Raw genomic sequence first — 19,222 nt, forward strand, 5'->3', positions numbered from 1 at the left:
GCAGCAGCTACTCTTCCGGGGGTTTATTATGGATCCCTATTAGTTCCTGCCAAGGCAGCAGCTACTCTTCCTGGGGTTTATTATGGATCCCCATTAGTTCCTGCCAAGGCAGCAGCTACTCTTCCTGGGGTTTATTTTGGATCCCCATTTAGTTCCTGCCAAGGCAGCAGCTACTCTTCCTGGGGTCTAGCTAAATTAAGGCAGTTATACAATCTTAAAAACATTACAATCCATTTAAAGATCTCAAAACACACTCAGGCCCCTACTCCACCACTACCACATATCTGAAATACAAAGTCCATGTGTACGTGTGTGTATAGTGCATATGTTATTGTGTGTGTATGCATGTGTCTGTGTCTATGTACAGTACTGCCGCGGCCAAAAGTTTTGAGAATGATATTAATTTCCACAAAGTCTGCTGCCTCAGTGTCTTTAGATATTTTTGTCAGATGTCACTATGGAATACTGAAGTATAATTACAAGCACTTCATAAGTGTCAAAGGCTTTTATTGACAATTACATGAAGTTGATGCAAAGAGTCAATATTTGCAGTGTTGACCCTTCTTATTCAAGACCTCTGCAATCCGCCCTGGCATGCTGTCAATTAACTTCTGGGCCACATCCTGACTGATGGCAGCCCATTCTTACATAATCAATGCTTGGAGTTTGTCAGAATTTGTGGGTTTTTGTTTGTCCACCCGCCTCTTGAGGATTGACCACAAGTTCTCAAGTTCTCTTGCACTTCCGCATTCAACAACCCGGTCGCATTCCGCTTCGCTCCACAGGTAGTACCACACTTTCACTTCATTTCATTACAGTACAACGGTTTGATTTGTTTGATCTTAGCTAGCTACATAGCCGTCTTTGTATCAAAGATAATTGTGTAGTTTAGAGCGATTTTCTAGGTTAGCTAGCCAGCTATTTTCGTCCTTTTAACGTAACGTAATCAACACTGCTAGCTAGCTAGCTAGCTACCGAATAGCAGCACTGTAGAATCTACTACATTCAACGGAACGACTTGATTAGTGTAGTGTTAGCTAGTTACACAGTTGTCTCTGCTGTCCTTGTATCTAAGATAACTGTGGAGTCTAGAGTAATTTTCGGTTAGCTAGCTAGCTATTTTCGTCCGCCGCGCTGCCGTTCCCCTACCTAGTCAATACTGCTGGTCAACACCGCTAACACTGCTAACACTGCTAGCTAGCCAACTTCTACCGAATAACAGCACTGTAGAAACTATTACATTACAACGGAACAATTTGATTAGTGTAGTGTTAGCTGGCTAGTGTTAGCTAGCTACATAGTTGTCTTTGCTGTCCTTGTATCTAGGACAATTGTGTGGTTAGACTAATTATCTGGCCAGTTACCGAGGTTACCTAGCCAGCTATCGAGGCTACCTGGCCCGCTACACTTCAAACAAAGTCAACAACGCAGCCACTGCTAGCCAGCCTACTTCAGCAGTACCGTATCATTTTAATCATTTTAGTCAATAAGATTTTTCCAACGTAAGCTTAACTTTCTGAACATTCGAGCCGTGTAGTCCACTTGTCATTCCAATCTCCTTTGCATTAGCGTAGCCTCTTCTTTAGCCTGTCAACTATGTGTCTGTCTATCCCTGTTCTCTCCTCTCTGCACAGACCATACAACTGCCTCACACCGCGTGGCCGCGGCCACCCTAACCTGGTGGTCCCAGCCCGCACGACCCACGTGGAGTTCCAGGTCTCCGGTAGCCTCTGGAACTGCCGATCTGCGGCCAACAAGGCAGAGTTCATCTCAGCCTATGCTTCCCTCCAGTCCCTCGACTTCTTGGCACTGACGGAAACATGGCTCACCACAGATAACACTGCTACTCCTACTGCTCTCTCTTCGTCTGCCCACGTGTTCTCGCACACCCCGAGAGCTTCTGGTCAGCGGGGTGGTGGCACCGGGATCCTCATCTCTCCCAAGTGGCCATTCTCTCTTTCTCCCCTTACCCATTTGTCTATCGCCTCCTTTGAATTCCATGCTGTCACAGTTACCAGCCCTTTCAAGCTTAACATCCTTATCATTTATCGCCCTCCAGGTTCCCTCGGAGAGTTCATCAATGAGCTTGATAAGCTCCTTTCCTGAGGACGGCTCACCTCTCACAGTTCTGGGTGACTTTAACCTCCCCACGTCTACCTTTGACTCATTCCTCTCTGCCTCCTTCTTTCCACTCCTCTCCTCTTTTGACCTCACCCTCTCACCTTCCCCCCCTACTCACAAGGCAGGCAATACGCTTGACCTCATCTTTACTAGATGCTGTTCTTCCACTAACCTCATTGCAACTCCCCTCCAAGTCTCCGACCACTACCTTGTATCCTTTTCCCTCTCGCTCTCATCCAACACTTCCCACACTGCCCCTACTCGGATGGTATCGCGCCGTCCCAACCTTCGCTCTCTCTCCCCCGCTACTCTCTCCTCTTTCATCCTATCATCTCTTCCCTCTGCTCAAACCTTCTCCAACCTATCTCCTGATTCTGCCTCCTCAACCCTCCTCTCCTCCCTTTCTGCATCCTTTGACTCTCTGTGTCCCCTATCCTCCAGGCCGGCTCGGTCCTCCCCTCCCGCTCCGTGGCTCGACGACTCATTGCGAGCTCACAGAACAGGGCTCCGGGCAGCCGAGCGGAAATGGAGGAAAACTCGCCTCCCTGCGGACCTGGCATCCTTTCACTCCCTCCTCTCTACATTTTCCTCTTCTGTCTCTGCTGCTAAAGCCACTTTCTACCACTCTAAATTCCAAGCATCTGCCTCTAACCCTAGGAAGCTCTTTGCCACCTTCTCCTCCCTCCTGAATCCCCCCCCCCCCTCCTCCCTGTCTGCAGACGACTTCGTCAACCATTTCGAAAAGAAGGTCGACGACATCCGATCCTCGTTTGCTAAGTCAAACGACACCGCTGGTTCTGCTCACACTGCCCTACCCTGTGCTCTGACCTCTTTCTCCCCTCTCTCTCCAGATGAAATCTCGCGTCTTGTGACGGCCGGCCGCCCAACAACCTGCCCACTTGACCCTATCCCCTCCTCTCTTCTCCAGACCATTTCCGGAGACCTTCTCCCTTACCTCACCTCGCTCATCAACTCATCCTTGACCGCTGGCTACGTCCCTTCCGTCTTCAAGAGAGCGAGAGTTGCACCCCTTCTGAAAAAACCTACACTCGATCCCTCCGATGTCAACAACTACAGACCAGTATCCCTTCTTTCTTTTCTCTCCAAAACTCTTGAACGTGCCGTCCTTGGCCAGCTCTCCTGCTATCTCTCTCAGAATGACCTTCTTGATCCAAATCAGTCAGGTTTCAAGACTAGTATTCAACTGAGACTGCTCTTCTCTGTATCACGGAGGCGCTCCGCACTGCTAAAGCTAACTCTCTCTCCTCTGCTCTCATCCTTCTAGACCTATCGGCTGCCTTCGATACTGTGAACCATCAGATCCTCCTCTCCACCCTCTCCGAGTTGGGCATCTCCGGCGCGGCCCACGCTTGGATTGCGTCCTACCTGATAGGTCGCTCCTACCAGGTGGCGTGGCGAGAATCTGTCTCCTCACCACGCGCTCTCACCACTGGTGTCCCCCAGGGCTCTGTTCTAGGCCCTCTCCTATTCTCGCTATACACCAAGTCACTTGGCTCTGTCATAACCTCACATGGTCTCTCCTATCATTGCTATGCAGACGACACACAATTAATCTTCTCCTTTGCCCCTTCTGATGACCAGGTGGCGAATCGCATCTCTGCATGTCTGGCAGACATATCAGTGTGGATGACGGATCATCACCTCAAGCTGAACCTCGGCAAGACGGAGCTGCTATTCCTCCCGGGGAAGGACTGCCCGTTCCATGATCTCGCCATCACGGTTGACAACTCCATTGTGTCCTCCTCCCAGAGCGCTAAGAACCTTGGCGTGATCCTGGACAACACCCTGTCGTGCTCAACTAACATCAAGGCGGTGGCCCGTTCCTGTAGGTTCATGCTCTACAACATCCGCAGAGTACGACCCTGCCTCACACAGGAAGCGGCGCAGGTCCTAATCCAGGCACTTGTCATCTCCCGTCTGGATTACTGCAACTCGCTGTTGGCTGGGCTCCCTGCCTGTGCCATTAAACCCCTACAACTCATCCAGAACGCCGCAGCCCGTCTGGTGTTCAACCTTCCCAAGTTCTCTCACGTCACCCCGCTCCTCCGCTCTCTCCACTGGCTTCCAGTTGAAGCTCGCATCCGCTACAAGACCATGGTGCTTGCCTACGGAGCTGTGAGGGGAACGGCACCTCAGTACCTTCAGGCTCTGATCAGGCCCTACACCCAAACAAGGGCACTGCGTTCATCCACCTCTGGCCTGCTCGCCTCCCTACCACTGAGGAAGTACAGTTCCCGCTCAGCCCAGTCAAAACTGTTCGCTGCTCTGGCACCCCAATGGTGGAACAAACTCCCACACGACGCCAGGACAGCGGAGTCAATCACCACCTTCCGGAGACACCTGAAACCCCACCTCTTTAAGGAATACCTAGGATAGGATAAAGCAATCCTTCTGACACCCCCCCCCCCCCCCCCCCCTTAAAAGATTTAGATGCACTATTGTAAAGTGGCTGTTCCACTGGATGTCATAAGGTGAATGCACCAATTTGTAAGTCGCTCTGGATAAGAGCGTCTGCTAAATGACTTAAATGTAAATGTTAAATGTTCTCAATGGGATTACGGTCTTGGGAGTTTCCTGGCCATGGACCCAAAATATTAATGTTTTGTTCCCCGAGCCACTTAGTTATCACTTAAGCCTTATGGCAAGGTGCTCCATCATGCTGGAAAAGGCATTGTTCGTCACCAAACTGTTTCTGGATAGTTGGGAGAAGTTGCTCTCGAAGGATGTGTTGGTACCATTCTTTATTCATGGCTGTGTTAGGAAAAATTGTGAGTGAGCCCACTCCCTTGGCTGAGAAGCAACCCCACACATGAATGGTCTCAGGATGCTTTACTGTTGGCATGACACAGGACTGATGGTAGCGCTCACCTTGTCTTCTCCGGACAAGCTTTTTTCCAGATGCCCCAAACAATCAGAAAGGGGATTCATCAGAGAAAATGACTTTACCCCCAGTCCTCAGCAGTCCAATTCCATTCATGTTTTTAATCAGTAGATTTTTTAAATATTTAATTTGTATAGTGCTTTCATTAGTTGTATTATTATAACGTAAATATAGAATAGAGAAAACCATAAGTAGCATATTTTCTGTCATGTATTCTGAGATATAGGTGTTGGTGTGAGCAGACAGTCTGATATTTCTTCAGTCAGACAGTAGGCCTTTGGTATTATAAAGATTGTTGCTGCCACCTAGTGCGAAAACAGAGAACACTAAACTGAACTAAACCTTGAACACCTGTCTCTCTATGAGAGACAGACACTACACTGCGAGATCGATTAAAACAAAACACACGTACCAAAATGTAGCAAAGCTAAGCACTGTTAGTGAAACGACTGTTTGCAGCCAATAACAGCAACGGTCATGTGGGCTAGACTAGCTACCCAGTTCATTTAGTCATGTGGCTGGACTAGCTACCTAGTTCATTTAGTCATGTGGCTGGACTAGCTACCCAGTCCATTTAGCCATATGGGCTGGACTAGCTACCTAGTTCATTTAGCCATATGGGCTGGACTAGCTACCCAGTTCATTTAGCCATATGGGCTGGACTAGCTACCTAGTTCATTTAGTCATGTGGGCTGGACTAGCTACCCAGTTCATTTAGCCATATGGGCTGGACTAGCTACCCAGTTCATTTAGTCATGTGGCTGGACTAGCTACCCAGTTCATTTAGCCATATGGGCTGGACTAGCTACCTAGTTCATTTAGTCATGTGGCTGGACTAGCTACCTAGTTCATTTAGTCATGTGGCTGGACTAGCTACCCAGTTCATTTAGTCATGTGGCTGGACTAGCTACCCAGTTCATTTAGTGATGTGGCTGGACTAGCTACCCAGTTCATTTAGTGATGTGGCTGGACTAGCTACCCAGTTCATTTAGTCATGTGGCTGGACTAGCTACCCAGTAAATTTAGTCATGTGGCTGGACCAGCTACCCAGTTCATTTAGTCATGTAGCTGGACTAGCTACCCAGTTGACTCAGTCATGTGGGATGGACTAGCTACCCAGTTCATTTAGTCATGTAGCTGGACTAGCTACCCAGTTGACTCAGTCATGTAGCTGGACTTCCTACCCAGTTCATTTAGTCATGTGGCTAGACTAGCTACCCAGTTGACTCAGTCATGTAGCTGGACTTCCTACCCAGTTCATTTAGTCATGTGGGATGGACAAGCTACCCAGTTCATTTAGTCATGTAGCTGGACTAGCTACCCAGTTCATTTAGTCATGTAGCTGGACTAGCTACCCAGTTCATTTAGTCATGTGGCTGGACTAGCTACCCAGTTCATTTAGTCATGTGGCTGGACTAGCTACCCAGTTCATTTAGTCATGTGGCTGGACTAGCTACCCAGTTGACCCAGTCATGTGGCTGGACTAGCTACCCAGTTCATTTAGTCATGTAGCTGGACTAGCTACCCAGTTCATTTAGTCATGTAGCTGGACTAGCTACCCAGTTCATTTAGTCATGTGGCTGGACTAGCTACCCAGTTCATTTAGTCATGTGGCTGGACTAGCTACCCAGTTCATTTAGTCATGTGGGCTGGACTAGCTACCCAGTTCACTCAGTCATGTGGCTGGACCAGCTACCCAGTTCATTTAGTCATGTGGCTGAACTAGCTACCCAGTTCATTTAGTCATGTGGCTGGACCAGCTACCCAGTTCATTTAGTCATGTGGCTGAACTAGCTACCCAGTTCATTTAGTCATGTGGGCTGGACTAGCTACCCAGTTCATTTAGTCATGTGGCTGGACTAGCTACCCAGTTCATTTAGTCATGTGGCTGGACTAGCTACCCAGTTCATTTAGTCATGTGGCTGGACTAGCTACCCAGTTCATTTAGTCATGTAGCTGGACTAGCTACCCAGTTCATTTAGTCATGTGGCTGGACTAGCTACCCAGTTCATTTAGTCATGTGGCTGGACTAGCTACCCAGTTCATTTAGTCATGTGGGCTGGACTAGCTACCCAGTTCACTCAGTCATGTCGCTGGACCAGCTACCCAGTTCATTTAGTCATGTGGCTGAACTAGCTACCCAGTTCATTTAGTCATGTGGCTGGACCAGCTACCCAGTTCATTTAGTCATGTGGCTGAACTAGCTACCCAGTTCATTTAGTCATGTGGGCTGGACTAGCTACCCAGTTCATTTAGTCATGTGGCTGGACTAGCTACCCAGTTCATTTAGTCATGTGGCTGGACTAGCTACCCAGTTCATTTAGTCATGTGGCTGGACTAGCTACCCAGTTCATTTAGTCATGTGGCTGGACTAGCTACCCAGTTCATTTAGTCATGTGGGCTGGACTAGCTACCCAGTTCATTTAGTTATGTGGGCTGGACTAGCTAGCCAGTACATTTAGTCATGTGGCTGGACTAGCTACCCAGTTCATTTAGTCATGTGGCTGGACTAGCTACCCAGTTCATTTAGTCATGTGGCTGGACCAGCTACCCAGTTCATTTAGTCATGTGGCTGGACTAGCTACCCAGGTGACCCAGTCATGTGGCTGGACTAGCTACCCAGTTCATTTAGTCATGTGGCTGGACTAGCTACCCAGTTGACTCAGTCATGTGGCTGGACTAGCTACCCAGTTCATTTAGTCATGTGGCTGGACTAGCTACCCAGTTCATTTAGTCATGTGGCTGGACTAGCTATCCAGTTCATTTAGTCATGTGGGATGGACTAGCTACCCAGTTCATTTAGTCATGTAGCTGGACTAGCTACCCAGTTCATTTAGTCATGTAGCTGGACTAGCTACCCAGTTCATTTAGTCATGTGGGCTGGACTAGCTACCCAGTTCATTTAGTCATGTAGCTGGACTAGCTACCCAGTTCATTTAGTCATGTGGCTGGACTAGCTACCCAGTTCATTTAGTCATGTGGGATGGACTAGCTACCCAGTTCATTTAGCCATGTGGGCTGGACTAGCTACCCAGTTCATTTAGTCATGTGGGCTGGACTAGCTACCCAGTTCATTTAGTCATGTAGCTGGACTAGCTACCCAGTTCATTTAGTCATGTGGCTGGACTAGCTACCCAGTTGACCCAGTCATGTGGCTGGACTAGCTACCCAGTTCATTTAGTCATGTGGCTGGACTAGCTACCCAGTTCATTTAGTCATGTGGCTGGACTAGCTACCCAGTTCATTTAGTCATGTGGCTGGACTAGCTACCCAGTTCATTTAGTCATGTGGCTGGACTAGCTACCCAGTTGACCCAGTCATGTGGCTGGACTAGCTACCCAGTTCATTTAGTCATGTGGCTGGACTAGCTACCCAGTTGACCCAGTCATGTGGCTGGACTAGCTACCCAGTTAATTTAGTCATGTGGCTGGACTAGCTACCCAGTTGACCCAGTCATGTGGCTGGACTAGCTACCCAGTTCATTTAGTCATGTGGCTGGACTAGCTACCCAGTTGACCCAGTCATGTGGCTGGACTAGCTACCCAGTTCATTTAGTCATGTGGCTGGACTAGCTACCCAGTTCATTTAGTCATGTGGCTGGACTAGCTACCTAGTTCATTTAGTCATGTGGAAGTAGGTCTACTCCGTAACTAGATGACAGATCAACATGAGGCTGGATGAATGAGGTGGTTAGTAGCAGGTGGACCCCATGGTAAGACTGGAATGGACCACAACGTGGACTTACTTTTGGTTTCATGGACGGGGGCACCAGGGTTTGGGAAGGTGGCGGCAGCAAGCTGGAGAATGGGTGCAGTGCCAGGGTGATGGTCTGATGGTGAGAGGACAGGGGGGTAGAGGGAGGGTTGGAGAGAGTGAGAGGGAAAGAGGGACGGACGGAGGATGAGAGAGAGAGAGAGAGAGAGAGAGAGAGAGAGAGAGAGAGAGAGAGAGAGGCAGAGAGAGAGAGAGAGAGAGAGAGAGAGAGAGAGGGAGAGAGAGAGAGAGAGTAAGGATCAGAGATAGTGAGAGGGATGGACAGGGGTGAGAGAGAGGGAGGGACGCAGAGAGGAAGGGTTGGAGAGAGCGGGAGAGAGAGAGAGATTGAGGTGAATAAGGGTTGGGTATATGGCTGGTGGTGAATGGTATCATTGAAGCAGCAGCCACAACACAATGATGTGCAGTATGAGGACACAGCCACTAGATGGCCACAGTGTTCATACGCCTAACAGACATGTAAACACCACTGTGGAAGACAGTCTAATACACGTGTTAAACTCATTCCACGATGGGTAGAGCATCTGAGGGTTTTCACTCTTCCCTTGAACTTGACTGATGAATTAAGGTTACTACTGAATAAGGAACTCCCCTCACCTGGTCATCTAGGTCTCAGTAAGGAACTCTCCTCACCTGGTTGTCTGGGTCTCAGTAAGGAACTCTCCTCAACTGGTCATCTAGGTCTCAGTAAGGAACTCCCCTCACCTGGTTGTCTAGGTCTCAGTAAGGAACTCCCCTCACCTGGTTGTCTAGGTCTCAGTAAGGAACTCCCCTCACCTGGTTGTCTAGGTCTCAGTAAGGAACTCCCCTCACCTGGTTGTCTCAGTAAGTAACTCCCCTCACCTGGTTGTCTAGGTCTCAGTAAGGAACTCCACTCACCTGGTTGTCTAGGTCTCAGTAAGGAACTCCCCTCACCTGGTTGTCTAGGTCTCAGTAAGGAACTCCCCTCACCTGGTTGTCTAGGTCTCAGTAAGGAACTCCCCTCACCTGGTTGTCTCAGTAAGGAACTCTCCTCACCTGGTTGTCTAGGTCTCAGTAAGGAACTCTCCTCACCTGGTTGTCTAGGTCTCAGTAAGGAACCCCCCTCACCTGGTTGTCTAGGTCTCAGTAAGGAACTCTCCTCACCTGGTTGTCTAGGTCTCAGTAAGGAACTCCCCTCACCTGGTTGTCTCAGTAAGGAACTCCCCTCACCTGGTTGTCTAGGTCTCAGTAAGGAACTCCCCTCACCTGGTTGTCTAGGTCTCAGTAAGGAACTCCCCTCACCTGGTTGTCTAGGTCTCAGTAAGGAACTCCCCTCACCTGGTTGTCCAGGTCTCAGTAAGGAACTCCCCTGACCTGGTTGTCTAGGTCTCAGTAAGGAACTCCCCTCACCTGGTTGTCCAGGTCTCAGTAAGGAACTCCCCTCACCTGGTTGTCTCAGTAAGGAACTCTCCTCACCTGGTTGTCCAGGTCTCAGTAAGGAACTCCCCTCACCTGGTTGTCTAGGTCTCAGTAAGGAAGTCCCCTCACCTGGTTGTCCAGGTCTCAGTAAGGAACTCCCCTCACCTGGTTGTCTAGGTCTCAGTAAGGAACTCCCCTCACCTGGTTGTCTAGGTCTCAGTAAGGAACTCCCCTCACCTGGTTGTCTAGGTCTCAGTAAGGAACTCCCCTCACCTGGTTGTCTAGGTCTCAGTAAGGAACTCTCCTCACCTGGTTGTCTAGGTCTCAGTAAGGAACTCCCCTCACCTGGTTGTCTAGGTCTCAGTAAGGACCTCCTCTCACCTGGTTGTCTAGGTCTCAGTAAGGAACTCCCCTCACCTGGTTGTCTAGGTCTCAGTAAGGAACTCCCCTCACCTGGTTGTCTAGATCTCAGTAAGGAACTCCCCTCACCTGGTTGTCTCAGTAAGGAACTCCCCTCACCTGGTTGTCTAGGTCTCAGTAAGGAACTCTCCTCACCTGGTCGTCTAGGTCTCATTAAGGAACTCCCCTCACCTGGTTGTCTCAGTAAGTAACTCCCATCACCTGGTTGTCTAGGTCTCAGTAAGGAACTCTCCTCACCTGGTCGTCTAGGTCTCAGTAAGGAACTCCCCTCACCTGGTTGTCTAGGTCTCAGTAAGGAACTCCCCTCACCTGGTTGTCTCAGTAAGTAACTCCCCTCACCTGGTTGTCTAGGTCTCAGTAAGGAACTCCACTCACCTGGTTGTCTAGGTCTCAGTAAGGAACTCCCCTCACCTGGTTGTCTAGGTCTCAGTAAGGAACTCCCCTCACCTGGTTGTCTAGGTCTCAGTAAGGAACTCCCCTCACCTGGTTGTCTCAGTAAGGAACTCTCCTCACCTGGTTGTCTAGGTCTCAGTAAGGAACTCTCCTCACCTGGTTGTCTAGGTCTCAGTAAGGAACCCCCCTCACCTGGTTGTCTAGGTCTCAGTAAGGAACTCTCCTCACCTGGTTGTCTAGGTCTCAGTAAGGAACTCCCCTCACCTGGTTGTCTCAGTAAGGAACTCCCCTCACCTGGTTGTCTAGGTCTCAGTAAGGAACTCCCCTCACCTGGTTGTCTAGGTCTCAGTAAGGAACTCCCCTCACCTGGTTGTCTAGGTCTCAGTAAGGAACTCCCCTCACCTGGTTGTCCAGGTCTCAGTAAGGAACTCCCCTGACCTGGTTGTCTAGGTCTCAGTAAGGAACTCCCCTCACCTGGTTGTCCAGGTCTCAGTAAGGAACTCCCCTCACCTGGTTGTCTCAGTAAGGAACTCTCCTCACCTGGTTGTCCAGGTCTCAGTAAGGAACTCCCCTCACCTGGTTGTCTAGGTCTCAGTAAGGAAGTCCCCTCACCTGGTTGTCCAGGTCTCAGTAAGGAACTCCCCTCACCTGGTTGTCTAGGTCTCAGTAAGGAACTCCCCTCACCTGGTTGTCTAGGTCTCAGTAAGGAACTCCCCTCACCTGGTTGTCTAGGTCTCAGTAAGGAACTCCCCTCACCTGGTTGTCTAGGTCTCAGTAAGGAACTCTCCTCACCTGGTTGTCTAGGTCTCAGTAAGGAACTCCCCTCACCTGGTTGTCTAGGTCTCAGTAAGGACCTCCTCTCACCTGGTTGTCTAGGTCTCAGTAAGGAACTCCCCTCACCTGGTTGTCTAGGTCTCAGTAAGGAACTCCCCTCACCTGGTTGTCTAGATCTCAGTAAGGAACTCCCCTCACCTGGTTGTCTCAGTAAGGAACTCCCCTCACCTGGTTGTCTAGGTCTCAGTAAGGAACTCTCCTCACCTGGTCGTCTAGGTCTCATTAAGGAACTCCCCTCACCTGGTTGTCTCAGTAAGTAACTCCCATCACCTGGTTGTCTAGGTCTCAGTAAGGAACTCTCCTCACCTGGTCGTCTAGGTCTCATTAAGGAACTCCCTTCACCTGGTTGTCTCAGTAAGTAACTCCCATCACCTGGTTGTCTAGGTCTCAGTAAGGAACTCCCCTCACCTGGTTGTCTCAGTAAGGAACTCCCCTCACCTGGTTGTCTCAGTAAGTAACTCCCCTCACCTGGTTGTCTAGGTCTCAGTAAGGAACTCCCCTCACCTGGTTGTCTAGGTCTCAGTAAGGAACTCCCCTCACCTGGTTGTCTAGGTCTCAGTAAGGAACTCCCCTCACCTGGTTGTCTAGGTCTCAGTAAGGAACTCCCCTCACCTGGTTGTCTCAGTAAGGAACTCTCCTCACCTGGTTGTCTAGGTCTCAGTAAGGAACTCTCCTCACCTGGTTGTCTAGGTCTCAGTAAGGAACCCCCCTCACCTGGTTGTCTAGGTCTCAGTAAGGAACTCTACTCACCTGGTTGTCTAGGTCTCAGTAAGGAACTCCCCTCACCTGGTTGTCTCAGTAAGGAACTCCCCTCACCTGGTTGTCTAGGTCTCAGTAAGGAACTCCCCTCACCTGGTTGTCCAGGTCTCAGTAAGGAACTCCCCTGACCTGGTTGTCTAGGTCTCAGTAAGGAACTCTCCTCACCTGGTTGTCTCAGTAAGGAACTCTCCTCACCTGGTTGTCTAGGTCTCAGTAAGGAACTCCCCTCACCTGGTTGTCTCAGTAAGGAACTCCCCTCACCTGGTTGTCTAGGTCTCAGTAAGGAACTCCCCTCACCTGGTTGTCTAGGTCTCATTAAGGAACTCCCCTCACCTGGTTGTCTCAGTAAGTAACTCCCATCACCTGGTTGTCTAGGTCTCAGTAAGGAACTCTCCTCACCTGGTTGTCTAGGTCTCAGTAAGGAACTCCCCTCACCTGGTTGTCTGGGTCTCAGTAAGGAACTCCCCTCACCTGGTTGTCTAGGTCTCAGTAAGGAACTCCCCTCACCTGGTTGTCTAGGTCTCAGTAAGGAACTCCCCTCACCTGGTTGTCTAGGTCTCAGTAAGGAACTCCCCTCACCTGGTTGTCTCAGTAAGGAACTCCCCTCACCTGGTTGTCTTGGTCTCAGTAAGGAACTCTCCTCACCTGGTTGTCTAGGCCTCAGTAAGGAACTCCCCTCACCTGGTTGTCTAGGTCTCAGTAAGGAACTCCCCTCACCTGGTTGTCTCAGTAAGGAACTCCCCTCACCTGGTTGTCTAGGTCTCAGTAAGGAACTCCCCTCACCTGGTTGTCTAGGTCTCAGTAAGGAACTCCCCTCACCTGGTTGTCTAGGTCTCAGTAAGGAACTCCCCTCACCTGGTTGTCTAGGTCTCAGTAAGGAACTCCCCTCACCTGGTTGTCTCAGTAAGTAACTCCCATCACCTGGTTGTCTAGGTCTCAGTAAGGAACTCCCCTCACCTGGTTGTCTAGGTCTCATTAAGGAACTCCCCTCACCTGGTTGTCTCAGTAAGTAACTCCCATCACCTGGTTGTCTAGGTCTCAGTAAGGAACTCCCCTCACCTGGTTGTCTAGGTCTCAGTAAGGAACTCCCCTCACCTGGTTGTCTAGGTCTCATTAAGGAACTCCCCTCACCTGGTTGTCTCAGTAAGTAACTCCCCTCACCTGGTTGTCCAGGTCTCAGTAAGGAACTCCCCTCACCTGGTTGTCTAGGTCTCAGTAAGGAACTCCCCTCACCTGGTTGTCTAGGTCTCAGTAAGGAACTGCCCTCACCTGGTTGTCTAGGACCCTCACCTGGTTGTCTAGGTCTCAGTAAGTAACTCCCATCACCTGGTTGTCTAGGTCTCAGTAAGGAACTCCCCTCACCTGGTTGTCTAGGTCTCATTAAGGAACTCCCCTCACCTGGTTGTCTCAGTAAGTAACTCCCATCACCTGGTTGTCTAGGTCTCAGTAAGGAACTCTCCTCACCTGGTTGTCTAGGTCTCAGTAAGGAACTCCCCTCACCTGGTTGTCTCAGTAAGGAACTCCCCTCACCTGGTTGTCTAGGTCTCAGTAAGGAACTCCCTTCACCTGGTCGTCTAGGCCTCAGTAAGGAACTCCCCTCACCTGGTTGTCTAGGTCTCAGTAAGGAACTCCCCTCACCTGGTTGTCTAGGTCTCAGTAAGGAACTCCCCTCACCTGGGTATCTAGGTCTCATTAAGGAACTCTCCTCACCTGGTTGTCTAGGCCTCAGTAAGGAACTCCCCTCACCTGGTTGTCTAGGTCTCAGTAAGGAACTCCCCTCACCTGGTTGTCTAGGACCCTCACCTGGTTGTCCAGGTCTCAGTAAGGAACTCCCCTCACCTGGTTGTCTAGGTCTCAGTAAGGAACTCTCCTCACCTGGTTGTCTAGGTCTCAGTAAGGAACTCTCCTCACCTGGTTGTCTAGGTCTCAGTAAGGAACTCTCCTCACCTGGTTGTCTAGGTCTCAGTAAGGAACTCTCCTCACCTGGTTGTCTCAGTAAGGAACTCCCCTCACCTGGTTGTCTAGGTCTCAGTAAGGAACTCCCCTCACCTGGTTGTCTAGGTCTCAGTAAGGAACTCCCCTCACCTGGTTGTCTAGGTCTCAGTAAGGAACTCCCCTCACCTGGTGGTCTCAGTAAGGAACTCCCCTCACCTGGTGGTCTCAGTAAGGAACTGAACTCCCCTCACCTGGTGGTCTCAGTAAGGAACTCCCCTCACCTGGTGGTCTCAGTAAGGAACTCCCCTCACCTGGTTGTCTCAGTAAGGAACTCTCCTCACCTGGTTGTCTCAGTAAGGAACTCCCCTCACCTGGTTGTCTAGCTCTCAGTAAGGAACTCCCCTCACCTGGTTGTCTCAGTAAGGAACTCCCCTCACCTGGTTGTCTAGCTCTCAGTAAGGAACTCCCCTCACCTGGTTGTCTAGCTCTCAGTAAGGAACTCCCCTCACCTGGTTGTCTAGGTCTTAGTAAGGAACTCCCCTCACCTGGTTGTCTCAGTAAGGAACTCCCCTCACCTGGTTGTCTAGCTCTCAGTAAGGAACTCTCCTCACCTGGTTGTCTAGGTCTTAATTGAAAGGAAAAACCAAAGAACTGCAGACACTAGGCCCTCTGTGGAATGAGTTTGACACCCCTGGTCTAATAGAATGATTGGAAATGGAATGAATAGACATTTATGGAATCAGGTGGATAATACCTGTGATAGAATACTCCATTCAAACAAAAAAAGAGTATCAACTTTTGAAGTAGTTAGGCTTTTCATTCATCCCCAATTTCTATTGAAAAGTGACACGGTCAGCTCTCCTATTGGACAATACATTTACCCACCAGTACCCTGGATCAGCTCTCTCTCTACCACCAGTACCCTGGATCATCTCCCCCTCTACCACCAGTACCCTGGATCAGCTCTCTCTCTACCACCAGTACCCTGGATCAGCTTTCTCTCTACCACCAGTACCCTGGATCAGCTCTCTCTCTACCACCAGTACCCTGGATCAGCTCCCCCTCTACCACCAGTACCCTGGATCAGCTCTCTCTCTACCACCAGTACCCTGGATCAGCTCCCCCTCTACCACCAGTACCCTGGATCAGCTCCCCCTCTACCACCAGTACCCTGGATCAGCTCTCTCTCTACCACCAGTACCCTGGATCAGCTCTCTCTCTACCACCAGTACCCTGGATCAGCTCTCTCTCTACCACCAGTACCCTAGATCAGCTCTCTCTCTACCACCAGTACCCTGGATCAGCTCTCTACCACCAGTACCCTGGATCAGCTCTCTCTCTACCACCAGTACCCTGGATCAGCTCTCTCTCTACCACCAGTACCCTGGATCAACTCCCCCTCTACCACCAGTACCCTGGATCAGCTCCCCCTCTACCACCAGTACCCTGGATCAGCTCCCTCTCTACCACCAGTACCCTGGATCAGCTCTCTCTCTACCACCAGTACCCTGGATCAGCCCTCTCTACCACCAGTACCCTGGATCAGCTCTCTCTACCACCAGTACCCTGGATCAGCTCTCTCTCTACCACCAGTACCCTGGATCAGCTCTCTACCACCAGTACCCTGGATCAGCTCCCCCTCTACCACCAGTACCCTGGATCAGCTCCCCCTCTAACACCAGTACCCTGGATCAGCTCCCCCTCTACCACCAGTACCCTGGATCAGCTCCCCCTCTAACACCAGTACCCTGGATCAGCTCCCCCTCTACCACCAGTACCCTGGATCAGCTCCCCCTCTACCACCAGTACCCTGGATCAGCTCCCCCTCTACCACCAGTACCCTGGATCAGCTCCCCCTCTACCACCAGTACCCTGGATCAGCTCCCCCTCTACCACCAGTACCCTGGATCAGCTCCCCCTCTACCACCAGTACCCTGGATCAGCTCCCTCTCTACCACCAGTACCCTGGATCAGCTCCCCCTCTACCACCAGTACCCTGGATCAGCTCTCTCTCTACCACCAGTACCCTGGATCAGCTCCCCCTCTACCACCAGTACCCTGGATCAGCCTTCTCTCTACCACCAGTACCCTGGATCAGCTCTCTCTCTACCACCAGTACCCTGGATCAGCTCTCTCTCTACCACCAGTACCCTGGATCAGCTCTCTCTCTACCACCAGTACCCTGGATCAGCTCCCTCTCTACCACCAGTACCCTGGATCAGCTCTCTCTCTACCACCAGTACCCTGGATCAGCTCTCTCTCTACCACCAGTACCCTGGATCAGCTCCCCCTCTAACACCAGTACCCTGGATCAGCTCCCCCTCTACCACCAGTACCCTGGATCAGCTCCCCCTCTACCACCAGTACCCTGGATCAGCTCCCCCTCTACCACCAGTACCCTGGATCAGCTCCCCCTCTACCACCAGTACCCTGGATCAGCTCCCCCTCTACCACCAGTACCCTGGATCAGCTCCCCCTCTACCACCAGTACCCTGGATCAGCTCCCCCTCTACCACCAGTACCCTGGATCAGCTCCCCCTCTACCACCAGTACCCTGGATCAGCTCCCTCTCTACCACCAGTACCCTGGATCAGCTCCCCCTCTACCACCAGTACCCTGGATCAGCCTTCTCTCTACCACCAGTACCCTGGATCAGCTCTCCCTCTACCACCAGTACCCTGGATCAGCTCTCTCTCTACCACCAGTACCCTGGATCAGCTCCCCCTCTACCACCAGTACCCTGGATCTGCTCTCTCTCTACCACCAGTACCCTAGATCAGCTCTCTCTCTACCACCAGTACCCTGGATCAGCTCTCTCTCTACCACCAGTACCCTGGATCAGCTCTCTCTCTACCACCAGTACCCTGGATCAGCTCCCTCTCTACCACCAGTACCCTGGATCAGCTCCCTCTCTACCACCAGTACCCTGGATCAGCTCTCTCTCTACCACCAGTACCCAGGATCAGCTCTCTCTCTACCACCAGTACCCTGGATCAGCTCTCTCTCTACCACCAGTACCCTGGATCAGCTCCCTCTCTACCACCAGTACCCTGGATCAGCTCCCTCTCTACCACCAGTACCCTGGATCAGCTCCCTCTCTACCACCAGTACCCTGGATCAGCTCCCTCTCTGCCACCACTATCCTGGATCAGCTCCCCCTCTACCACCAGTACCCTGGATCAGCTCTCTCTCTACCACCAGTACCCTGGATCAGCTCTCTCTCTACCACCAGTACCCTGGATCAGCCTTCTCTCTACCACCAGTACCCTGGATCAGCTCTCTCTCTACCACCAGTACCCTGGGTCAGCTCTCTCTCTACCACCAGTACCCTGGATCAGCTCTCTCTCTACCACCAGTACCCTGGATCAGCTCTCTCTCTCTACCACCAGTACCCTGGGTCAGCTCTCTCTCTACCACCAGTACCCTGGATCAGCTCTCTCTCTACCACCAGTACCCTGGATCAGCTCTCTCTCTCTACCACCAGTACCCTGGATCAGCTCTCTCTCTCTACCACCAGTACCCTGGATCATCTCTCTCTACCACCAGTACCCTGGATAAGCTCTCTCTACCACCAGTACCCTGGATCAGCTCTCTCTACCACCAGTACCCTGGATCAGCTCTCTCTACCACCAGTACCCTGGATCAGCTCTCTCTACCACCAGTACCCTGGATCAGCTCTCTCTGCCACCAGTACCCTGGATCAGCTCTCTCTGCCACCAGTACCCTGGATCAGCTCTCTCTGCCACCAGTACCCTGGATCAGCTCTCTCTGCCACCAGTACCCTGGATCAGCCTTCTCTCTACCACCAGTACCCTCGATCAGCTCTCTCTCTACCACCAATACCCTGGATCAGCTCTCTCTCTACCACCAGTACCCTGGATCAGCCCTCTCTACCACCAGTACCCTGGATCAGTTCTCTCTCTACCACCAGTACCCTGGATCAGTTCTCTCTCTACCACCAGTACCCTGGATCAGTTCTCTCTCTACCACCAGTACCCTCGAGCAGCATTCTCTCTACCGGCCAGGAAAATTGGAAGTGTTTTTGTTAGAGCCACCATTATAGTGTCTGACTACAATCATTACACTGACCCCCGCCGGAGTCTACATTATAAAATAACTCATTGATTCCCCACGTCTGCTGTCAAATCAAATGTTACTTATCACATGCGCCAAAGAAAAATATAAACTCAACATGCAACAATTTATAAGATTTTACCGAGTTACAGTTCATATAAGGAAATCAGTCAATTTAAATAATTTCATTAGGTCCTAATCTATGGATTCCACATGACTGGGAATACAGATATGCATCTGTTGGTCACAGATACTTTAATTTAAAAGTAGGGGCGTGGATTAGAGAACCAGTCAGTATCTGGTGTGACCACCATTTGCCTCATGCAGCGTGACACATCTCCTTCACATAGAGTTGATCAGGCTGTTGATTGTGGCCTGTGGAATGTTGTCCCACTCCTCTTCAATGGCTGTGTGAAGTTCCTGGATATTGGCGGGAACTGGAACACGTCGTCCCTCTGCTCTGACCTCATCCAAGAGGTTTTGAGTAGAATGTGAGGAGAGAGGACGCAAGGAATCAAGCAGTATCTCCTGATCCGAATGGTTCATAACTAGACTAGTACAACTAACACAAAATCGGGATATCAGATTGGCTGAGGAAAAACCCAAGTCTTCAGAGAGTACACCCTAGCT

At 50.7% G+C, this 19,222-nt stretch overlaps 1 protein-coding gene across 2 annotated transcripts in view; it reads right to left on the bottom strand.

Moving 5' to 3' along the window:
• Nucleotides 1–19,222, bottom strand: part of LOC129867631 (tyrosine-protein kinase RYK-like) — a 211,725-nt gene that overhangs the window by 77,913 nt on the left and 114,590 nt on the right. Inside the window, exon 8 of one of the 2 annotated variants that reach the window (XM_055941154.1) lies at nt 8,769–8,852. The exons of the other annotated variant lie outside the window; for it this stretch is intronic. Within the exon in view, the coding sequence (XP_055797129.1) occupies nt 8,769–8,852 (84 nt within the window). The remainder of the gene's footprint in view (nt 1–8,768; nt 8,853–19,222) is intronic. 2 annotated transcript variants of the gene reach the window in all.

This window comes from Salvelinus fontinalis, chromosome 12 (genome assembly GCF_029448725.1).
Source record: "Salvelinus fontinalis isolate EN_2023a chromosome 12, ASM2944872v1, whole genome shotgun sequence".
Classification (NCBI taxonomy): domain Eukaryota; kingdom Metazoa; phylum Chordata; class Actinopteri; order Salmoniformes; family Salmonidae; genus Salvelinus; species Salvelinus fontinalis.